The sequence below is a fragment of the Lotus japonicus genome, chromosome 6 (genome assembly GCF_012489685.1).
Source record: "Lotus japonicus ecotype B-129 chromosome 6, LjGifu_v1.2".
Taxonomy (NCBI): Eukaryota; Viridiplantae; Streptophyta; class Magnoliopsida; order Fabales; family Fabaceae; genus Lotus; species Lotus japonicus.
Window position 1 is genome coordinate 45,304,275 of NC_080046.1, and position 25,016 is coordinate 45,329,290.

The window sequence follows — 25,016 nt, forward strand, 5'->3', positions numbered from 1 at the left end:
AACCAATCATTGATGGCAACTCCAAACTCTCCAAACCAAACCCTCACCCATCCCAGGTTGCTTGGCATGTAAGAATGCAATCCGTCAACCACAGTTCCAAAGACCCACTTTTTTTTTTGTTCCAAAAAAGAGCCACAATAGAAAAAGCAATGTGATGTAACATGTATATGTGTAAGCTTTCTCATTCATCCATGGTTTGTTTCCTTTGTTTATTATCACCAAAAAGATAAAGCACTCAGCAAAAAGAAGAAGCAGCAGCAGTAGTAGCACTCTCTGTTCCCTTCTTTTCCTTTATTGCATATTTTTTTCCTTGCTATCAGAGCAATTCCAAAACCTCTCCCCCAATCAAAGTATCCAACTTTTTGGCTAATTCTTCAACCCCATTACAAAAAGATGATAACTTTACCTTCCCCAACTCTTCACTCAAACCCCAATAGCTCTTGTGCCTTCTGGGTGAAGAACATTTCGGAAGCAACCTTAACCTTAACCTTGCATTGGTGGCGGTGGCGGTCGCCGTGGCAGAGACATGGCTAGCTCCAGTGGCACAAAGGGTCCTTATGATTTGCCCAGGCAACCATCAAGGAGGTTGGTTAAGGCACCAACCAGGACTGTGGAGTTGCCAAATGAGGAGAATATGATGGACAGTGAGATTGTGCCTTCCTCTCTTGCTCTCCTTGTGCCAATTCTCAGGGCAGCGCTTGAGATTGAAGAGGAAAATCCCAGAGTTGCCTATCTTTGTGAGTAAATTTTTTAATGGTTTTTCAACTTTCATGTTTCAGTTTTTCCTTAATCATGGCAAAATGGTGTTAAATGTTGTATTGTGGTAGTAATGTTCACCAGGGATGTTTTCTGGTACTATGATTGTGGTGAGTATGGAAGTGTAGATATTAATGGTATATATACAATGAGGATTTCCTTGGCTGTTTTGTGCAAATTTCAATTTTCAATGCATAAATTTTGTTCTAGAAGAGAAGAGAAGATGTTTTTTAGGGCTGAGATATCCTAATTTTGAGTCACCAAAAGCAAAAATGAACAACCAATGGGAAAACAGAAAATCTAAGATTTGTATCCACATGTTATTGCATGTATATAATTTTTTTTGGAGAGGTTTATGGTCGGACAAAGAAGAAGAGGTTAGAAGTGGTGGTGGATAAGATATCCTTCTTAGAAAAGAAGAGGTTCCTTTGTCATTTCTTCCAACGCCATTGAAGTTGATCAAAAGATACTGATCCAAATTGAGAGGGCACATCCAGGACACACCTCATGCATTAAATAATCTTAAGGATTTGGCTGTAGGGCAACACGAGCAAGTTGGAGACTACATCAGAGCTAAAATCACATCTCTAAATTTCCAATGGGTCTTTAGTGTTCATTTTGTGGTGAACCAATATCCAAATGAAAAAATATATATTATATTGGCGGGGAGCTTTGTTGACCACTGACCCCTACTGGACTTTGCAAGAGTTATGTAATAAAGAGAAATACTTCATAAACGAGCCTGAATATAGACTGTTTAATGAGAGACAGGGGAGGAAAGAAGAAGCACCCTTCCAAATATTGAAGTGGTTGGATATCTTTTGAACAAGTTCCTAGAGAGAAATTGCTGAAATGTTACCTTTACTGAATATATACAAACAAGAGCTCCCTAAGACATCTGAAAACCAGTTTAGGATTACAACTAGTACTATTTGCAGAAGAGTATACGATACTAATGAGTTTTCTTTGTTTGTTTAATTAGGCCGCTTTCATGCATTTGAGAAGGCTCATACAATGGACCCAACATCAAGTGGGCGTGGTGTTCGTCAGTTCAAGACTTATTTGTTGCACAAACTCGAAAGGGTACATTGGCTAATTTTATTTTCTTGCGATTCTTTAGAATCTAGAAGGTTGTATTTTGTTACTTCTCATGGGTGTCTATGAGCTTGTAATGATTGGTGTCCTAAGATTTTTTATTTTATTTTAATAGAAATATTAATATTAGACAACGATTACGTTGGGGCAATAGATTGATCAATGGTCATTTAAGAATAAGAATGCCAGACATTTCTTAATTGCTACTGGAGAAAGGCCCTAGTAGTTGATATATTAAGCATTTTAAAAAATGTTCCTGGTTGCAGGAAGGGGAGCTTACAGAAAAACTCTCTAAAAGAAGTGATGCTAGGGAGCTACAGGCCTACTATCAAGCATTCTATGAGAAGAGAATCCGGGATGGTGAATTTACCAAAAAACCGTGAGGCTTCATCTTAAACTTGTACTTGCAAGTTTTGTGAATCATTTTATTTATGTCGTCTTATTCTTCTGATGTTGCTCTTGAAGGGAGGAGATGGTTAAGAATGTTCAGATTGCCACAGTGTTGTATGAAGTGCTGAAGACTATGGTAGCTCCTCAGAGTATTGAGGAGAAGGTTTGTCTAGATTACCATGACTAAAGAGGAATGCTAGCAGTGCATTCTCTAACATATTCTTTCATTACACACTTTAATATTGGGTGAAATTATTGTGTCCCACCAAATAGGGAGTGGGATCCACATGATTTGGTGGAATCCACATAACTTTAGTGATAAAAAAAAGTATATTGAAAAGAGTATGTTAGAGAGAATGCGAGAATTACTCAGTGACTAAATTTGTATATTACTTCTAAACATATACTGAGAATGTTATTTTATTTCCAGACAAAAAGATATGCTGAAGATGTTGAGAATAAGAAGGGACAATATGAACACTATAATATCCTTCCATTATATGCTGTTGGTGTTAAACCAGCAATCATGGAACTACCTGAGGTTTGTATATTTGGGACATACATTGTAAGTTTTACTTTGGCTAATGATGTAATCATCCTGAAATTTAACTTTATAGTCTGCTTTTTTTTTCCCTTGACATTTTAGATCAAAGCAGCAATTGCTGCTTTATGGAAGGTGGACAATCTTCCAATGCCTATCATTCGTCCAAGACAGGATGCCTTTAATGGTGATGATTCTACAATGCCTATGGAGAGGGTTAAAAATGTGAATGATATACTTGATTGGATTTCCTTAATTTTTGGGTTTCAGGTAATGAATATTCCCTTCTATTTCCTAACTTCACTTAGATTGGAAGTTTTCCTGTTACAAATTTTGGCAAGAATTAGGACAAACACTTACATTAACCCTATCTAGTTGGGTTCTAGGGTTCAGATGTTGGTTGATGGAGTGATGTATAATGGACACATGATTGGATTGTGATAGTTGAATTCAGAAGAGAACTGGAATCAAGTTGTTGTTTTAAAATTTTTGGCAAAAGGAATCAAATTTTTAATTGGCTAGGGTTAGTTTAAAGTTGGTCTATTGAAGGTTTTATTGAACTTGTTTTGGCATTAGGCCAGACAGCAAGCAACAGGACATCAATTAAAGGCAAAAATGGGACTGTTTCATGGCTGTGAGCTGTACCTTCAAATTAGGTTGAAATTTGTGAAGGATTCTCAAACAAAGAATTTCGTATGTTATGTGGTAATGAGAATAGATCTGAGAAATGATTAAAGCATATTAATAATGAAATCATTTACAGCTGCAGGTTTGTGTGTTTGTGGTTGGAGAAAGATGCTAGTGTTTTTTCAATGGAGATATTTTCCCTGAGCCTTTTATGACATAGATTTTTTTAACCCAAGAAATTTAGTAAATAATATCCTTACATTTCTTAATTTCTGAGAAGATTAAAAGTCTCATAACATTAATGGGATTTAGATATCAATGGTGCCCATATAGGATATAAAAGTTATGATGAGAAGATTGTGATGGATGATTGGACACACTAAACAAGATAAGGTTAGGACTTAGGAATGAAAGCATTAGAGAGAAAGTTTGGGTAGCATCTATTGTGGACACAATGGTAGAGTCTCCCTTAGGGTGGTTTGATCATTTGTGAAGAAGACTTGTGGAAGCCCTTGTAAGGAGGGTAGATCAGTGATCAGATGATGGAAAAGTATAGATCAAACCATTAAGTAAGATTAGGATTTGAGTGGCCTATAACACTGACATCTAGTGGAAAAAAGCTTTGATTATTGATGTTCTTGTCTGATTCAAAGTAGTGAAGTTGAATCTCTTTATACTTTTCAATTTTTATTGTTATCTGCCAATGAAAAAGACAGATATATACATTTATCATGCACATTTATGGTGAATAATTTGACTTGATATTTTTGTCTCTCTCTCTGGATACAAAGAAAGGAAATGTGGCAAATCAAAGAGAGCACCTTATACTATTACTTGCCAACATTGATATAAGGAATAGGACTGAATCTTATGAGGTAAACTATTATTTTCTGCAAAAAGTGTCTGTTTTTCTACATTTTTACGTTTTTGATATTTCATGTCGTACCAAATTTAATTTTTTTAATTTACAGTTCTACTTATCATATTTAAAACTAATAATAAGCTCACTGCAGATCCGTGAAGAAACTGTAGAAAAGTTGATGGCTACAACTTTCAAAAATTACAATTCATGGTGTCATTATGTGCGTTGTAAATCCAATCTTAGGTAATTGAATGCTTTACTTTGAGATGATAAAAGCCATGTGTACATCCGAAGTTACAATTTATGTAATGTTTATACTTTAAAGTTTAAATGATAACAAGAGCTCTGACTTTTGTGTGTGGATTTTTTTAACACTTAATAGGTTTCCAGCCGAGCTTGACAAACAACAAATAGAACTCATTTACCTTGCACTTTATCTTTTAATATGGGGAGAGGCTTCAAATATTCGCTTTATGCCCGAATGCATTTGCTATATTTTCCATCATGTAAGTCTTCTATAACTGTTTGATAAACATTACTAATGTCATAGCATTCGTTTTTCCACCGAGCCTATGAGTCTGTCATTACTGAGTCTGTTTTCTAATACTCTTAACAGACATATGGTTCATCATGTCTACCTAAATGTTACTTGTGATATTTATTTTTAACACTGAGCTAGTACCAACATAGTTCTTTCTAATAGCAGGAACTCTATCTATTGCTTGACCCAGTAGCCAGTAGCATTTTTTATTTCAACTTAAATTTTTAGCAGAGCAACACAACAAGAATGTCGAAAAGAAATAAATTGGATAGAATAAGATGAGCTATTTTGGATACATAATGTGTTACTAACCCTTCCCTTCCCCCTCCCCGCAAAGATGTGCGATGATGTCTTTGGGATTTTATATAGCAATGCCTATCGTGTGAGCGGGGATGCGTACCAAATTGTAGCGCGTGATCATGAACATTTTCTCAGGGAAGTTATCACACCAATATTCGATGTTTTAATGAAGGTAAGTCTGATACATAAGTAATTGATTAGTCTTGCTGCATATTTTCAAAAATGTGTGTGCGCCTGAAACTGTCTTCTGTATTTTGTGAAAAAGGAAGCGAAGAGAAGCAACAAAGGCAAGGCAAGTCATTCCAATTGGAGAAATTATGATGATCTAAATGAATACTTTTGGTAAATGTTTCACTAAACTTTTACTTATCAAAATGATGAAAACACTCAGAACATTTCTAAAAGCTATTTTTATATACATTGGGATAAAAGAAGCTCATATCTGTTCTTTTCCAGGTCTGAAAAATGTTTTAAGCTAGGTTGGCCAATGGATCTCAATGCAGATTTTTTTAGGCCTTCAGATGAGACACAAACAGCACACCGGGTCAGTATCTATTTATTCATTGTCTTTTCCTGTATATTCTGTCTGTTGTGTGATTTTTCTACAACCAAATGCTTCTTGCTAAGTATTAAATGCCATCTTTCTTAGGGATGGCAACAAACCCAATGGGTACCCATGTCATCTACTTTACTCAGTGTTTTAATAATGTCTCATTCTCATCATGTGTTTTTATTTAAATTCCATCTTTCTTAGGACCCAAACCCAATGGGTACCGATAAAAGCACACAAAATTTGCAGGTACGGGTGCTGGTACGAGTACTATAGTACCCCAACCCTATCCATACTTGCACTATACTTTATTATATAATTAGTATTCAAAAGACTTTTGAATAATTTTTTACTCCAGTTAAATGGTTGTTTTTTATTTTTTATAAGCAAGAATTAGATGGTCTTTGAATATTTTTTCAATTCAATTATATGTTGTACTTGTAATTAGTACTTAATTTTTTGACCAGTTTTTCAATATTAGAATTTTAATAACATACATATTTTTCAAATTTATTTAAAAAATACATCACAAGGTCACATTGCTCACTCTGAATCTGCTTAGAGTAATTTCATGATTTCTCATTGCAATTTAGCACATGAACATTCTAAAGGTTTAGTATTTCTCAGAGTGAAGGGACCAGACAGCTCTTTTACATTGATTAAATTTTAGGAGTTTCCTTTCCTTTTTCTGTGTTTCTCGTGTAATGTCTTTATTGAGGATTTCTTATCCTCCAAACTTTGGTATTTTTTCTTTTTCTAAGTTGGGTTCTTTTATCTGGAAAAAAATGGCCAGGAGTTGTGGGATCTCACGTATGGTATTGGTAAAAATAAGGAGAATGCATTCTATCATGTAGAATGGCTCCATGCTTTAATATGGTTTATTTGGTTAAATATGAACTGGTTGGTCTTTATGTGTGTGTGTAGTCTTTAATGTAAAAGGTGCTTATTGTATGTTTTCATTTTCATTGTTTTTGTTCTTCTTTGCTGTTGCTCGTAGAAGTCCTTTGGACTTTTATACAGCCTACTGCCTTTTCCTTTTCCTTTTCACAACTAATAAAATTTGGCACTGATCAGGGATCATAAGCAGTAGTGTATTTAAAGAATCACATGGTTATATGCACTACATTACTTTGTTAGAGACCTTTATTGAAGTACATGTCAATGTCAGGCCACTAGCAATGCCAGCACTGGAGCTGGGAAGAAGAAGGCCAAAACAAATTTTGTTGAAGTTCGTACATTTTTGCATCTGTATAGGAGCTTTGATCGAATGTGGATATTCTTTATATTGGCTTTACAGGTAATCATACTCTCAAACTTTTGGTATGTTCTTTATGTTGTTTTTACCTGGATACCTATACATGTGGTTAAGTTTTGGAACTTCACCATGCAAATCTTCTTTCTTATATGAAGTCTTTGTTTACAGGCAATGATTATTATTGCATGGAGTTCCTTGGGACCTGTTGGAGTTCTTACTGATGCAGATGTCTTCAGAGATGTCACGACTATATTTATTACATATGCTTTTCTCAATTTTCTTCAAGGTACTCAGATTCCTATTTGCCGGAGCTTTATGTTGTATCTACTTATATCAAAATAACATTTATTTAAAGGAGATAAAAGAAGACGGGGGAATAAAATATCCCCAATCTCACTGCGGTACAAAATTTAGTTTTATGGTTTGTTTGGACAGAGTAGGTGATGTCAAGGATATCAAATATCTATAGGAAAATGAGTTAAAAAATTTCTTGCGGACAAAGAGACTATAATCAACCTAAATTTGCATACTTGTTCATGCTAACTCTAACAGCTCTGCTCACTCCCTATCAATCTTAGTTTTTTTGTCTCCATTGCTGTATCTTTATACCTATATCAGGTTAGCTATTTTCCTTTACATGCAAATTCAAACCCCAAAATTAAAAGATTTGCCAAAAAAAAACTGTTTTTTCTTTTCTTTTTTGAAGGATATTCAGTTCCTTGGTAAACAAAAAAATCAATTTTTTTTAGGAAATGAAAGCACCTTTTATTATTTATATAGTATCAATTGCAATTACTTTTGACATTTATTAACATTTTACTCTTGTATTTGCAGTAACTATTGATATTGTTCTTACCTGGAATGCTTTGAGGAATATGAAATTCACTCAGTTGCTTCGGTATTTTCTGAAATTTGTGGTAGCAGCTGTTTGGGTTGTGGTTTTGCCAGTCAGTTATTCTAGTTCTCTACAGAACCCATCAGGGCTAATAAAATTTGTCACCAGTTGGGCTGGGGATTGGGGGAACCAGTCACTTTATACCTATGTTGTCGTGATATACATGTTACCAAACATAGTGGCTGTGATGATATTTTTTCTTCCACCTATGCGGAGAACATTGGAGCGCTCAAATATGCGAATCATTACCCTTTTAATGTGGTGGGCTCAGGTCAGCAACACAAGCATTTATGTTTTTTTGACTGAAATACCTGTATCCAGATTCTTAGTTTATTAATCTTTGTATCTCTTTCGAATTGAAATATATTACGGGTGTTCTTTGTCTAACATTGACTATACTGCAGCCAAAATTGTATGTAGGTAGGGGCATGCATGAGAGCATGTTATCACTGCTGAGGTAAGTGAGAAATTATCACTTTCCTTTTAGTATCTGTTTCTTATGGTAAATGGGAGGGTGGGGAAGGGGGCTTTGGTCGGGAATGTCAAAGTGGAAACCTTCCTTTTGCTTCAACCATATTTTACTGTTAGAAATCGTTTCTTAAGAAAGATTATATTTATAAGCATGACTGTTTTGTTTTTGAAGAACAACCAGACAATTTCATTAATTATAAAAAGAGGGGGGCGAACGGTCATCTAACAAGATTGGACCTAGACCGAAAGGACCCACATCAAACCATACATAATCATGAGATGTTAAGGCATACTTTGACATGAAGTCAGCTGCCTTGTTACAATTTCGTTTAACATGAACAAGAGAAACATCACCTTGGCCACGTACAAGTAACCTACAATCTTCCAAAACACTATGTAGATAAGAACTAGACATAGCATTTTCTGACCAATTCTGTGTGAGGGTAATGCAATCTGTTTCAAAAGTGACATTATTAAAACCCAAATTCAAACAGATTTGAATTTCCCACTTAAAAAATTCCGCCTCTGCCATCATAGAATTCATTCGCTGTGAAGGATGATGGCATGCTGCAATCTTGAGAGAACCATTCACGTCCTTTACAACCAGCCCATAGCCACTACCTTCCATCCCCGAATAAGCAGCATGACTGTTGAGATTTCAATTGTTTTTCATTTGTTGTATCAAAATAACATATTATATGCTTTGTAAGATATAATATATATAGTACGTATGGGCCCTTTTTAAAAGGAAGTGTTTTATTTTTCTTCAAAAGCTCTCTTAGAAAGCTGCTTCAAAAATGTTATTTTTATCCAAAAAGTTAAGCTAATCCAAATGCGCACTCACTCTCCTAGTTAAAGACACGCTGAAGAATATATCCACCCACTACCTGTTAATGTTTTCTTCATATAATTTATGAAACTTTTCGGCCAATACATTTTAGAAATAACAAGTCAGTTTTTGGGTATGCTTCTGATGGGATCAGAGACTAAGGATTGCGTTTTGAATCGTAGGCACATATATGCTGCTATTATTATTAAGTTCCTCAACATATATATCTATCTATATATATATTTCGGATTTAAAATACATTTTGTTATGGCAGGTACACCCTCTTCTGGATCATGCTGCTAATAAGCAAGTTAGCATTTAGTTACTATGTGGAGGTATTATCTCTGTAAACTGTTTTTCTTTATTTTTTATTGAGTTACATAACTGAGTTCAGTAACTTGCTTGTTTGCGTATGTGTGGGAAGCATATTCAGAGAGAGCATGTGTTTGTGTGTGGAGGGAGCATAATAGGTGAGAGCATGTGATAAGAATAGAATATATTATAGATAATGATACAACTCTGGTTTTCGAGAGCCAGCCTCTTCTAATTCTGGAATTCAAGAGACCAGTCTCTCCCCATAAAACACAACTTCTGAATTGAATCCTAACAGAAGATACAACTCCTATTTATAACCACTCCTGTATAATTTAAATTCAAACCATAGCAGTTACCTAACTGCTGTAATCATGAAACTACCCACAACTAGTAACTATATAACTAACACAAACTGTCCATAACTGACTTAATTTAAATTAAAACAACTGAGGTACTGTTCATGCGCACTGTTTATGTGCACTGTTCACACAGCCCTTGTCAGCATGCGCTCATGAAAGGAATAAATATTGAGCATCCATGTATAGTTTAGTCAAGATTAGGTCCTTACACCTATTATGCTTTCACTAGATATGTCTCATATGTGCGTGTATAATTGTATGGTTAGTTATTGAGTTGATGTTGTTGAATATTAAAATCCCTACTTTTTGCTGGGTGGTATATTCGATGGTGTGTAAGAAAAAATTCTCTTAATATATTCATGAACATGGACAAATATGGAATGAGTTCAGTTGGATATGAAAAACAATAGTATTTTTGAATGGATGTGAAGCTGCTGGGGGATAATCAAAATTGGGGTCAGGTTGCATGAAAAAATTCCAAACAAAGCAATGAGGATGGGTTATGCATTTTTCAATGCTAAACTCGAACCAAACAACTCGATGGCGACCGAAATGGATTGAGTTGGGTAATCGGGTCACACATTGAGAAATTGTTGCATAGTCGAGGGTGTTCAACTACTTTCCATCCACAAACTAGGATGTAGGGACAATTTTCTATTTCAGCATCTCTATGCCTATCTTTTTTCTCTCTGTCTCTCCACTGTAAGTTTGTGCAGAAAATAAAAACATCACCAACAAGGTGTTGGTGTAGTGGTAGGCAACCTAGGGGTGAGGTCACAAGATCGAACCCCAGAAAAGTCATTTGTTGGGAGGGGCTGCCACCTTATCCCGAACAGGTTAACACATGTCACCTGTCAAGGACCAAAAAAAAATCATGGAATCAATTCTCTAATAAATGAATTCTTGCAATCATGTTATGTGTTTTGTTTATTTCTCTTAGTTATGATTCATGAAACTCACCAAACATTTTTGAGTAATTTATTAGGTTTATTTCTCTGGTCTATTAAACTAATATTTCAATTTTCGATAGATATCGCCCCTTGTTGGACCCACAAAAGTAATTATGGGAATGAATATAGATAACCACGAGTGGCATGAATTCTTTCCAGAACATAGTAAGATTTTATGTCCCTTCTCACTATCTGTACTGCCTATTCTGCCAGTATAGCTAGCTTCTACTCACACTCTATAATTGTTTCAGAGATTCACAATATGTCTGTTATTGTTGCAATATGGGCTCCAATCATCCTGGTGAGTTTTGTAGAATAGGAATTTGGAGTGACAAACGTTATATTGTTCCATTGCTTTGGCTTTCACATTTTTGTGCCTTGTTGCATATCATTCTTAAATGTTTCATTAATATAGGTTTATTTTATGGATACTCAAATATGGTATGCCATTTATGCCACATTATTTGGTGGGATTATTGGTGCCTTCAGCCATTTGGGTGAGGTAAGTTGCAAATTTATTGCGATAAATTATATTGAACCTTAGTAATTTCCCCTTGCTTATGGGATTTCTTCAATCCACAAGAAAATAAATTTGCTATGTTTGATACTGAGCTATCTCATAAAACTCATCCTTACATGATTTTCCTTTCAACAGATTTGACTTTCTTCTGTGGTAATGATAATATTATTTCATATTGATTGTATTATCGTTTTTTTTTATTCCTTAAACCTTTTGCCTCTCTTAGATAAGGACACTTGGAATGCTCCGCTCCAGATTTCAATCTGTACCACTAGCTTTCAGTAAGCGCTTTTGGACTGGAGGAAACAGCACAAATATACAGGAGGACTCGGTACTGCATTTCATGATTCAAAATAAAGTACTTGTTCATGGTGAAATTATATAACTACGCATTTTTCAGGAGACTTACAGAGTTTTTGTGGCAGGATGATTCATATGAACGGTATAATATTGCATACTTCTCTCAGGTCTGGAATAAGTTTATAAACTCTATGAGAGAGGAAGATCTCATCAGTAACAGGTTTAAACTGCTGCTTGCCCGACATGTCTTGAACTAGATGCCTGATTTCAAGCTTCTGATTATTTCTCTTGACTATTAATTGTCCAGGGATAGAGATTTGCTTCTTGTTCCATACAGTTCAATTGATGTTTCTGTCATTCAGTGGCCTCCATTCTTGCTTGCTAGCAAGGTATGTCATTAAAGTAGTTCCGTAAGGCCAAAAGTTTATTATAATTGCATGACTGCCTATTGCTTTCTTTCTAACTCACTTCAACATATCATAGATTCCTATAGCTGTTGACATGGCAAAAGATTATAAGAAGGAGGACGATGCAGATTTGTTTAAAAAGATTAGGAATGATGGATATATGTATTCAGCAGTTGTTGAATGTTATGAGACTCTCAAGGAGATCATTCTGAACCTTCTGCGAGATGAACAAGATAGGCAGTAAGGAATATAGCCTCGATTCACTCATTTAATTTTCTTCCTATTGGAATCCTAATGATTGTTGGGTTTCCTCCATGTATGAGACAGGGTTATAGAGCGTATATGCAATAAAGTAGAAGACTGCATAGAACAAGAAAAATTTGTCAAGGAGTTCAAGACAAGTGGCTTGCCTTCACTCAGTGAGAAGTTGGAAAAATTCTTATCTCTATTGGTAGCTTTTCTTCATCATTTGTCCTTTCTCCCTTTTTTTCAGTATATTTCAATTCATTCTTGGTAACTTATTCTGATCATATAAACTTTTTTTCCCATCCAATGGCAGCGATCTGAAGATGGCAAACTTGAGTCCCAGATAGTCAATGTCCTGCAGGATATTGTAGAAATCATCATACAGGATGTTATGGTTGATGGCCATGAGTACGTTTGAAATATTCAGTGGGATAATGATGTATAATATGTTTATCCCGATAATAATTTAATAAGTGATGCTTATTGATGTTAGCTTGGTTATTCTTTCTCCAGAGTTCTACAAACACCCCAGCATTATATTGTAGAGAGAGGGCAGAGGTTTGTTAACATTGACACTTCTTTTACACACAAGAACTCAGTGATGGAGAAGGTAATATTGACAACTAACTCCAGCAAATACATTATATTATTCATTTTGAATGTGCTTGTACTTATTAGTCTCTGTTTCTTCTCTGTAGGTTATTAGGCTTCATTTGCTTTTAACAGTCAAGGAATCAGCCATAAATGTGCCCCAAAATCTGGATGCCCGCCGCCGTATTACATTCTTTGCAAACTCATTATTTATGAATATGCCAAAGGCTCCCAAAGTTCGGGACATGTTGTCCTTCAGGTTAGTCATTGTGATAGAGTAATTTATTTAAAGGAAAGGATAAAGAAAACAAGGATGAATGTTGATTATTGTCAAGGACTAATCCGTGAATTAGTATATCTCATGTCCTTCTTCACCCAAGATCCATTTGAGCTTAAAATGTGAACAATTGCATTGGTCTACTCAATCGTATGTTGAAATTTAACATTATATGAGCATAATGCTAGCAACAAGAATCGAACCCTAAATCACTTAGTCATACAGGTTCTAATACTGCAGGCCAATTTTTTGAAAAGCTTAAACTGTTAGGCAGTTTTAGAAAATATGCATGCGTAAAGCTTCATTTCTGATGTATTGTTAAAGATTAGCATTTGCTGTTCTGTTACCTGTAGTTAGTTGCAGCGACTTAAGACTAGTCTGTTAGTCTGTTAACTGACTAGAAATTGTGTAGCAGCTGCAACTTCTGCAATTACAGACACCAATAGAGAAATAGAGATTTTCTGTCTTCATTCTCTCGTCTCTTGTATGTATTATATTGACACAGATGGAGAAATAGAGATTTTCGGTCAATAAACGCTGTTTTTCTTTGTATATTCTGATCCAGTTCTATCAGATTGTTTATTTTTTAGGGAGAATTATTCAGTGAAGTTTGTCTGTTAAGTACACACATGCTGTATTGTCTATACATTGAGTTGGAACAGTTATAATCATGTAAGCTGACAAAACCTAATCTCTTGCCTAATAATCGGTAAGTCATTATTCTAATCTCATCAACATAAACAAACTTGACTATATAAAAGGGAAGTGAAAATACGGTTCTCGCACAGGACAGATGTCGAACGCGATGCTGGGACAACCGGTTCGACAACTGACTAACAGTAACAAAACCAGAAAAATAATAAAGTAGAACACAGAAGATTGGTAACCCAGTTCGGTGAAACTTCACCTACGTCTGGAGGGTTTGCATGCACCCAAAGAAAGGAAATCCACTATCTCAAGATTCAGGAATTACAGACACTCATGAACAACTCAGTTCATAGTTCACTTCCTAATCTACCCAGTGTATTTCTACTTAGAATCTCAACCTAAGTATGAGAGCCCCTCTCACTTTCTCTCAATCACTGCCACAGTGATTGGTGAACAACAACAACACAGAGTTTGTTTGACACTCAAACACAACACAGAACTGAAACTTGCTTTATAGAATCAGGGAGCAAGAACAGTTCACAAATAACAGGAACAAAACACAACTTACAATCCTAAAACACTTGATCTTCAATCTTAGCTCTGGTGACTCATGTTTTAGGTCTTTGTTCTATTTATACTTCAGCAGAGGCGGCACTAGGGTTTCTTGGGCTGAAGAACAACTCTGATCCAACTCATATCAGCACAGAATCTTCCAAGATATGATATGAGTGATTAACAACTTAAGAATAGAAACAAATCTCCAATCACTGATTTGTTCCAACAATAAACAACCCGCGTATATCTCCCTTTAATAAGTTACTTGAATCTCAAGTAATAACAAATCACATCCTCCAAACCAATAACAAAAGGGACCCACATTGCACGCCAGTCAGGACAAATGTCATGGCCTTCACAAAAACAGATGTCACAACATCGGCTAGGACATCAGGTTGTTTTTAACAAAATGTATGACAACAAAGGAACAACAATCTCCCCCTTTGTCAAATTTTGTCTAAAAACAACTTCACAACCAGAGAGGGTAAATCACATAGAGTCAGCAGCGGAAAAAAAACTCCCCCTCAAATCAATGCATCTTTGTAGCCAACCATAGAGGAACCCCCCCTCAAATGATGCATCCATGTGGACTGCTTGAAGTATAAATACCATATGCATAGCAGCACACACACTAACTATCCAACAAGTGTAAACTAGAAAACCAGTAGCAACTTGAACAGTAGCAGCTTGAACATAAACCAGTTACTAGCCTTGTCTTGAAAGAGTCTTCAACTTATTACAAACCAAAGCTAACACTTGCAAATCACACATAGTCTTCACAGCAACAGAAACAACACAGATTCTTCACCAAACTACTCCCCCTTTTTAACACAAATTTGGCACAGGTAGCACAGCATAAACAAACCATCACTTCTAAGACCAGAATGACAACAATTCATGAACACTTTCAATAACTGACTTCTTACAAACGGTAGATGGTTCAGAACCCAAGGCAGATTGATGGATTTGGAGATCAAGTTCAGATGTGTCAACAATGGGGTTTGGATTTCTAGCAGAGGGTTCCATATTCACATCTGAAGTAGTCTCAACTAATGTCTCAACATGAGGTTCAACATTGGGAACAGAAACAGATTCAACTGATATCTCATGAATCACATTAGGCACAATAACATTAGGATCTGCACTTACAGATTCACCTATGCTTGCATGAACAGTTGCTGGTGCATTTGAGACTTCAAGAGAACTTGCAGCAACAAATTTCTTCCTCCATTCCTTCATAACATCTACACCAGAACTCGGAGATTTAAGAAGAGCAACATCCTTTGAATATGATCTATTCACCCTAGATGGCTGTGGAGACATCTCTTCCTCGCCGAAGAACTTGACTCTAACTCCTTCTTTAGGTTTCCACTCTTTCCTTGATGAAGCTACTTGTGGATTAGTCCTTGGTTGATCATGAGACTGAGGATATCCATATAGCTTGTAACAGTAGGGCCTTATATGACCAAGTTTGCCACAGTGATGACATTTCCAAGTAAATTTCTTGGATTTTCTGAACTGAGGGTACACATGTCGTACAGAATGATGCGACATTGGGTCTGACATTGGTTGCTTAGTTTGCTTTTCAGATGAAGCAGACTTCTTTGCACTCTTGTAGCTGAAGCCTATCCCCTCCATATCTCCAACTGTTTTCCCAACTTCCAGAATCTCCTCTAACACATTAGTGCTTTTATTCATCATACGAATAGACTTTTTCATACCTTCAAGCTTTGAGTTCAGTAATGTTACCTCCTCCTGCAGTTTTACATTAGTGATCTGAAGTTTCTCATTCTCCTCACGCAACTTGCTGATGGTCTTTGCTTCTTCTTGCAAACTGGAGTTATTACTCTGAAGTTGCTTCTTCTCAGCAATCAAATCTTTGACTTCTTTTCTTATTTTCTCACCATACGTACATGATTCCTCCCACTTAGCCAGCAACAATTTGTAGGTTTCAACTAGTTCTTGCTCATCACCATCACTTGACTCAGCATCAGAATAGCACTTCCCAATGAGAGCCTTTACATGAATAGCCTTGGTTGTATCATTCTCATGTTTGTCTTTGAGTTGAAATTCAGTATTCTTCACATTGTCCGACACATTGTCCAAGACATTTGTATTTGACATTCTGCCCAAACTCTTCAACGCTTTGTTAAGTAATGATACAACTTCTGCAATGTTTGCATCAGTATCCTTGTCCCTCTGATCTTCATCTTCTTCAGTGTTGGACACAAAAGTTATACTCTTCGCCTTCTTCTCATATCTACCATTAAGAGACATCTCAAAGGTTTGCAAGGAACCAATGAGTTCATCAACCTTGATGTTACTGATGTCTTGGGCTTCTTCAATGGCAGTTACCTTCATATCAAACCTCTTGGGGAGAGACCTGAGAATCTTTCTTGCTAACTTTTCTTCAGACATGGGTTCCCCTAGGGCAAAAGAAGAGTTGGCTAGATCCCTTATACGCATGTGAAACTCATATATGGATTCATCCTCATTCATCTTCATAGTCTCAAACTGAGTTGTAAGAAGCTGAAGCTTTGACATACGAACTCTTGATGTTCCTTCATGGGCAGTCTTGAGAATCTCCCATGCTTCTTTAGCCACAGTACATGTGTTGATTAACCTGAACATATTTTTGTCAACTCCATTAAAAATGGCATTCAAGGCTTTGGAGTTTCCAAGAGCTTCGTCATCTTCTTTCTTTGTCCACTTATCTTCAGGCTTCAATTCAGTTGTGGATGCTATCACAGGATGTTTCCACCCCTTGACTATTGCCTTCCATGTTATACTGTCCATAGATTTGAGAAAAACCACCATTCGAGCCTTCCAGTAGTCATAATTGGTACCATCCAAAATTGGTGGCATATAGATTGATCTTCTTCCATCCATAATGTTGTCCTTGAGAACAGTATATATTCCCTGGAGCTCACCCAACAGAATAGGGTGCCTGCTCTGATGCCAATTGAAAATACGGTTCTCGCACAGGACAGATGTCGAACGCGATGCTGGGACAACCGGTTCGACAACTGACTAACAGTAACAAAACCAGAAAAATAATAAAGTAGAACACAGAAGATTGGTAACCCAGTTCGGTGAAACTTCACCTACGTCTGGAGGGTTTGCATGCACCCAAAGAAAGGAAATCCACTATCTCAAGATTCAGGAATTACAGACACTCATGAACAACTCAGTTCATAGTTCACTTCCTAATCTACCCAGTGTATTTCTACTTAGAATCTCAACCTAAGTATGAGAGCCCCTCTCACTTTCTCTCAATCACTGCCACAGTGATTGGTGAACAACAACAACACAGAGTTTGTTTGACACTCAAACACAACACAGAACTGAAACTTGCTTTATAGAATCAGGGAGCAAGAACAGTTCACAAATAACAGGAACAAAACACAACTTACAATCCTAAAACACTTGATCTTCAATCTTAGCTCTGGTGACTCACGTTTTAGGTCTTTGTTCTATTTATACTTCAGCAGAGGCGGCACTAGGGTTTCTTGGGCTGAAGAACAACTCTGATCCAACTCATATCAGCACAGAATCTTCCAAGATATGATATGAGTGATTAACAACTTAAGAATAGAAACAAATCTCCAATCACTGATTTGTTCCAACAATAAACAACCCGCGTATATCTCCCTTTAATAAGTTACTTGAATCTCAAGTAATAACAAATCACATCCTCCAAACCAATAACAAAAGGGACCCACATTGCACGCCAGTCAGGACAAATGTCATGGCCTTCACAAAAACAGATGTCACAACATCGGCTAGGACATCAGGTTGTTTTTAACAAAATGTATGACAACAAAGGAACAACAGGAAGTCCGGTGCACAAAGCTCCCGCATACGCAGGGTCTGGGAAGGGGTCCCCCCATTTGGTGCATTGTACGCAGCCTTACCCTGTTTTTGCCACAAGAGGTTGTTTCCAGGACTTGAACCCGTGACCAGTCACATGTCAACAACTTTACTGTTGCGCCAAAGCTCTCCTTCATATACTTGACTATATATTCTAACAAATTTTAATATTCTAAAATTTTATCACCATGATGGTTACTTCTAGGAGTTTTGTGTTTTGTGTTCTAACACCGTTTTACAAATAAAATGTTCAGTTTTTTATTCTTTTAATCTAATCAACATATATGTTAATACTTTAACAATTTTATCTCATGCTACCATGATGTGTAACTTCTCCGAGTTTCGTTTCAGTGTTCTAACACCATATTACAAAGAAAATGTTCTATATTCCACTAATGAAGTCAATAAGGAAAATGAAGATGGAATATCAATTTTATTCTACCTGACGAAGATATATCCTGGTGAGTATTGCTTTTATACGCTCAGTATCATCTGTGCCCCTCTTCAGCCCACATGCATTCATTTTACTGTCTTACACTAATGCTCTGCAGATGAATGGGCCAATCTCCATGAGCGTGTAACAAGTGAAAATCTTGAAGAAAATTTGGAGGATTTAATTTGTCAGTGGGCATCTTACAGAGGGCAGACACTCTATCGAACAGGTCTTGATCATAGTGAATAATATTTTTCTTGCTAGATTTGTGTATATATTCCATGATGATATATTCTAATTCATCTTCACTTGTTCTGTTTATTTTTTCTTTTAGTGAGAGGAATGATGTACTACTGGGAAGCTTTGACCCTTCAGTGCACGATGGAAAATTCTGGAGACAATGGTTAGTTCTTTATTTTACATGCTTTTGTTTCAAATCCCAAGATTTGGCAGGAACCATCTATTTACGAATGAACTATACACCGTGACTCGTGCAGCTATCTCTGAAGCCTACCGGACAGTGGATTTCACTGAAAACGATAAGAGGCTTCCTGAACAAGCACAAGCTCTGGCTGATTTAAAGTTTACCTATGTTGTTTCTTGCCAATTGTATGGTGCTCACAAAAAGTCAAAAAATACTGATGAGAGAAGCTGCTATACCAATATTCTCAATCTGATGTTAACGTGAGTGAATACAACCATTTTGCTGTATTTTAAGGTCCTTGTATATTTTAAACTAAAAATGGGATTGACAATGGGAAAATGGCACATTCCACACAGATATCCAGCCCTTCGTGTTGCTTACCTTGATGAAACAGAAGACACAAAGGTTGGAAAGAAAGTTTATTACTCTGTTCTTGTCAAAGGAGGGGAGAAGTATGATGAGGTATGGGCAAAAAGTTCTTGTTTTGATATTTTTGCTTGAATTCTGCTTCAGACATATTTATTAAAAGAACTTAAAAATTACATTCTAGTTTTAATCTGGTCCGTTCATGATTAGATCTAACAGTCATGATTTATTCTCATGTTCTCATATAAGAACATCTTTCTCATATGATACATATGTATATATATATGTATATAAATATATATATATATATATATTGGCAAACCTACCCACCTATCTTATATGAAAGTCTTCTGTGAAATCTGATAAATATGTGATAAGTCATTGCAAACGTGGAAATGTTAGAGTATCTCAAGAGTCTTTCTTTTGGGCTTTTGGCACACTAGCAAATGGCATGGCTTTTTAGCTGTCATCTATGGATATTAATTAATTAATTTAATAATATAACATCAGTTTGGATTAGGTTAATCAATTTTGTTGAGTTGATTTAGGGTTTTGATACAAATGATTCTATGTTACATTAATAGGAAATATATCGGATCAAGCTTCCTGGTCCTCCAACAGAAATTGGTGAAGGAAAACCTGAAAACCAAAATCATGCCATTATATTTACTCGTGGGGAAGCCTTGCAGACCATAGACATGAATCAGGTAACTTTTCATTCGACTTCAATAAATTTAATATCCGTTAAGCAATACTTTCTGTGAAATTAAATGCTCTTAATTTACATTTTGTGAAGGATAATTACTATGAAGAAGCTTTCAAAATGAGAAATGTATTGCAAGAATTCCTGAAAAGTTATAGAGGGCAACAAAAACCCACCATATTGGGTCTAAGGGAGCATATATTTACTGGAAGGTCTGCCTTGTTACAATATCTAGTATTTATATAATAATTTACTTCATGACCAAGAAGATATGTTTTTTATTATCAAACTTGAAATGGTGCCAGTTATTTACATGTTCATTGTTTTGCAGTGTTTCATCACTGGCTTGGTTTATGTCAAACCAGGAGACCAGCTTTGTGACCATTGGCCAACGAATTTTGGCAAATCCTCTAAGGTTAGTCTCAATTGGTTTGTCCTGAACTGCTTTTGATAAAATTCAGAAGATGAGTGAAAATGTTAGTCTGTATTTGTAACAGAGAGGATACATGTATTCATAACTAGTCTAATTGAATTCTAATTTGTTGCAACAGTAGTTGCTACTGTACAGAAAATAAGAAATAAAGAAAACATTCACTCATCAATAGGATACACCTTGTTGTATTCCTTGCACCGTAAACTTTTTTGTTTACTTTAGTTAAGTAATCCATATTCCTGAATTTGCAGGGTCCGATTTCATTATGGTCATCCTGATATATTTGACAGAATCTTCCACATAACCAGAGGAGGCATAAGCAAAGCATCAAAAATTATCAACCTAAGCGAGGATATATATGGAGGTACTTAAAGTTTGACTAGAAATGTCTATCTGATGGATGGAAATGTTTTACTAATTGTGCTTAACATCCTTAGGGTACAATTCAACTCTACGTCAAGGATTTATCACGCATCATGAGTACATACAAGTAGGTAAGGGGCGTGATGTAGGCCTGAATCAGGTTTCACAATTTGAGGCTAAGGTTGCAAATGGAAACGGAGAACAAACACTTAGCCGTGATGTTTATCGTCTTGGACGACGATTTGACTTCTTCCGGATGTTGTCATTCTACTTCACAACAGTTGGTTTCTATTTCAGTAGCATGGTAATTAATCAAACCTCCTTTTTGGGGATCTTGTCTTATAGTTGATAACTATACTAATAGCACATTATCGAAATCTGCTTTGCACAATTGGAGTGTATGGTGTTTTCTTCCAATATAGGAAACAGCTTTCATTACGTCACTGCCTAGTTTCACAACGACATAAAATAAAAATAATCGAAATCATCCTAATATATGACTTGTGAATGGATTCTGCTGTGATCTATCATTGAAGAAAGGTCTACTACTTAAAAAGTTTAAATGAAACAGGATATTGGAAGCATATGAGCATAGAAATCTAATTGCTATTTTTTTCATGAAATGGATGTTCTTGTAAGACATAATTTAAGCACTTCTCTTAGGTGTGTCTAGACACCTGCTACAACATGAAACAAGGACATCTTATTCCAGTATTTATTTGATATATATGATTCATTTGGTTGGTTTGGTCTAGGCTCATTTAAGACGGTGTTGACCTATTGAAAATGGAGGCTAGATAAAAGGAAAATGATTTGTAGATATCCGCATAGTGCAGACATCTAACAAACACCCGAAGTAAGAAAGGAAGAGAAGAGAGAAAGCAATTGATGTGATATGTGATAGAGGAAAGAGATAGAGAGAAAAATGAGGTGTATGATGGATGTATGCACTATTTGTATGCCTGAATATCATTCCTGTAGATAAAAAGCATATCATTTATCAAAATCACATTGCTTAGTCTGGTATTAGGTATGAAATAAATTCCTAAATTTTAACGGTATCATCAACAATTAACTTAGTCTGAGTTAGCTAATTTATATGACTATAAAAATATAATGAAAAATGTAATAAGTACAATACAACCACAGTTATCACTACACAACTACATATGATACGCTAACACCAGTATTTGGATGTTATGAATTTTTCAGATAACAGTGATTACTGTATATGTGTTCTTGTATGGACGTGTATATATGGTATTGAGTGGAGTTGAGAAAAGTATTCTTCAAAGTCCAATCTTACATCAGAACAAAGCCCTTGAACAGGCATTGGCAACCCAGTCTGTTGCTCAATTAGGCATACTCCTGGTGCTGCCCATGGTTATGGAAATTGGCTTGGAGAAGGGATTTCGCACGGCTTTGGGCGATTTTATCATCATGCAGCTGCAGCTAGCCTCTGTGTTCTTTACTTTCCAACTTGGAACCAAATCTCATTATTATGGAAGAACACTCTTGCATGGGGGCTCTAAATATAGATCAACTGGCCGTGGGTTTGTTGTCTTCCATGCAAAGTTTGCTGACAACTACAGGATGTACTCACGTAGTCACTTTGTGAAGGGCGTGGAGATACTTATACTATTGATTGTTCATGAAGTCTACGGGCAATCATACCGGAGCACAAGTCTTATTTTCTTCATCACAATGTCAATGTGGTTTTTGGCTGTTTCCTGGTTGTTTGCTCCTTTCTTGTTCAATCCTTCTGGTTTTGAATGGCAAAAAACCGTGGATGATTGGACCGATTGGAAGCGGTGGATGGGGAATCGTGGTGGTATCGGTATCCCGTCTGAAAAAAGCTGGGAGTCTTGGTGGGATGAAGAAAATGAGCACCTGAAATACTCAAATATCAGGGGGAAAATACTTGAGATCGTTCTCGCGTTTCGCTTCTTTATCTACCAATATGGAATTGTCTACCAGCTGAACATTACTCATCGTAGCAAAAGTATTATGGTAGAGCAACTAAATTCTGTGTTCTCCAATCCTATTAATGGTTGCAAGTTTCATGGCACCATCTTACTACCTTAAGTTTTTTCTTGTAGGTATTTGGACTTTCTTGGGGAGTTTTGTTAATAGTCCTTATTGTCTTGAAGGTATGTAAATGCTACCCGGGGATCAAGAGTGAGTTTCTACTACTCCGTTGATATTTGCATCAATTTATGCCTAATCAGTTGTCTTCTTTTGTTTGTATGAATTTCCACAGATGGTTTCCATGGGTAGACGAAGATTCGGAACCGACTTTCAGCTCATGTTTCGTATTCTCAAGGCACTTCTCTTTCTCGGCTTCTTGTCAGTCATGACTGTATTGTTCGTGGTATGTGCACTGACTATATCAGATTTGTTTGCTGCCTTTCTTGCCTTCATGCCTTCCGGATGGGCCATTATTTTGGTAAGTTAAATCTTCTGCATCTTACAGAAGCACTTGTTCATAACAATTTTCTTTTCTCTTTTTGTCTAACATGTCTTATGCAGATTGAAGAAATTTTGCTATCTATTCAACTTCTACAGCATCCTAAAATTGCAGGCACTATTCCATCTAAATACTTCATTCAAACAAAACCACTGATGTTTCCTCCTTTTTCTTTTTGCAATCAAAGATTGCACAAACATGCAGGGGACTCTTAAAGGGAGCTAAACTATGGAATTCAGTTAAAGAGCTCTCCAGAGCATATGAATATACAATGGGATTGATAATCTTCATGCCGGTAGCCGTTTTGTCATGGTTCTCGTTTGTGTCAGAGTTCCAAACCCGGTTGCTATTCAATCAAGCATTCAGTAGAGGGCTCCAGATTTCAATGATTCTTGCTGGAAAGAAGGACACATATAATAAAGTTAAATGACATATTCTTTGATTCCTTAGGTAATCTTGCATTTGCTACACATAAGCATTTTTTTTGTTATCATGCTTTAAAGAAAGTAACATTTTTTCCCTTTCCTCACTGATTCCATAACTTTCCAGATGTTGGCAGGAACTGGAAGTTTTCTGTTTTAGGAGAAATGCACCTTCCACTTATCAGAAAATTTTGGGAGTTTTGAATGATTCCCTTTCCCTTTTTAAACAAAGTTGTACTCACTGAGGACAGGAATGACAAATGAATATCCAAAGTCAAGGCTATGACTAGAAGCAGGACAATTCTTTTACATTTTAAAATGGCATGTGTATCAGCACTGTATAGGGGTGTGGGTGAGGTTTATTTATTTATCTTACCATAGAAAGAGAGTTCAGGGGGCAAATTCATTATAACTATAGAATTTAATTTCATTCATGGCATTCTTTTTTAATATGTTTTCTTAGATATTAAGTTGAAAGTCAGTTTACATTCAGTTGTACATACTACATTTTTAAAGGAGAAAAATGCATGTCTTTATTAAATTACATTTCCTGGGCATTCCAACAAGATAACAAACTTAAACCAGTAAAAGGTAAAACCTAAAAGCTTATAAACTAACCTAATTATTTTTAATGTTATTGGAGAAATGCAAAATTGTTATTTTGAGCGCTAAAGCTGTATGCAAGTATGTTTCTAAAGTCAATTAACAAGTGACTGGTTAAAATCACCATTTTTATGCATTTAAAAAAAATGAAACATTAACAAAAGAAAATATTTTCTTTCACTATGTGACAATATTATTAGTGTTTTTCTATTACTCAATCTGCAATGGATCAATAATGAGCTTGGTCTTTGGCAAGGTATTGGTTGTACTCCCTTTCCTCATTGCGAATCCTAGAGTAAGTGAATTGCACCGTCCACTTAGCTTCCTCAAAAACCCTCTCATTCCTCCATCTCCATAAGCTCCACAAAGCCGAAACAAACAAAGTGGAGTGCTGTCCACTTTACTTTAGTAGTCAAAGAAAATTACATTAATTTAAAATATAATTTAAAATTTTAATACACACTGTATTTTACTATTTTATCATAATCATAATTCGATTAATTTTATTGAGTAATTTTTCAATGAACAATAATTAAATTATACTTTACCATAATTTTGTCGATTTTTTGGTGCAGCCACTACAATAAAGAGACCTCAGATGTGTAAAGCATGATTTCAGACCCATGCTTAGTCCTTAATAATTTTCAGGCCA

At 35.9% G+C, this 25,016-nt stretch overlaps 2 protein-coding genes across 2 annotated transcripts; one reads left to right on the forward strand and one right to left on the reverse strand.

Moving 5' to 3' along the window:
* The first annotated feature begins 37 nt into the window (after nt 1-37).
* LOC130726034 (callose synthase 7) lies at nt 38-24,305 on the forward strand. Its single transcript, XM_057577243.1, has 43 exons — nt 38-737; nt 1,739-1,839; nt 2,118-2,230; nt 2,317-2,404; nt 2,672-2,782; nt 2,888-3,052; nt 4,201-4,284; nt 4,423-4,514; nt 4,654-4,777; nt 5,150-5,284; nt 5,378-5,454; nt 5,569-5,656; nt 6,831-6,959; nt 7,086-7,203; nt 7,752-8,083; nt 8,217-8,269; nt 9,387-9,447; nt 10,817-10,901; nt 10,988-11,037; nt 11,152-11,238; nt 11,483-11,587; nt 11,682-11,776; nt 11,864-11,945; nt 12,040-12,203; nt 12,291-12,414; nt 12,523-12,617; nt 12,723-12,819; nt 12,908-13,059; nt 18,502-18,611; nt 18,702-18,812; nt 18,918-18,986; nt 19,081-19,267; nt 19,364-19,469; nt 19,958-20,080; nt 20,170-20,288; nt 20,408-20,491; nt 20,761-20,873; nt 20,947-21,176; nt 22,085-22,882; nt 22,972-23,022; nt 23,133-23,318; nt 23,527-23,789; nt 23,889-24,305. The coding sequence occupies exons 1-42, from the start codon at nt 527-529 to the stop codon at nt 23,767-23,769; spliced, it is 5,748 nt and encodes a 1,915-aa protein (XP_057433226.1). The 5' UTR covers nt 38-526; the 3' UTR covers nt 23,770-23,789; nt 23,889-24,305.
* Nucleotides 15,154-15,604, reverse strand: LOC130726035 (uncharacterized). The gene has a single exon (XM_057577244.1). The coding sequence runs from the start codon at nt 15,601-15,603 to the stop codon at nt 15,154-15,156; it is 450 nt and encodes a 149-aa protein (XP_057433227.1). The 5' UTR covers nt 15,604.
* Nucleotides 24,306-25,016: the final 711 nt, after the last annotated feature.

Coding starts and splice junctions, on each gene's coding strand:
- LOC130726035 (XM_057577244.1), bottom strand. CDS start 15,603: ATGTCTCCACAGCCATCTAGGGTGAATAGATCATATTCAAAGGATGTT.
- LOC130726034 (XM_057577243.1), top strand. CDS start 527: ATGGCTAGCTCCAGTGGCACAAAGGGTCCTTATGATTTGCCCAGGCAA. Junction 3,053..4,200: donor CCTTAATTTTTGGGTTTCAG/GTAATGAATATT, acceptor CTGGATACAAAG/AAAGGAAATGTGGCAAATCA. Junction 6,960..7,085: donor TCTTTATATTGGCTTTACAG/GTAATCATACTC, acceptor CTTTGTTTACAG/GCAATGATTATTATTGCATG.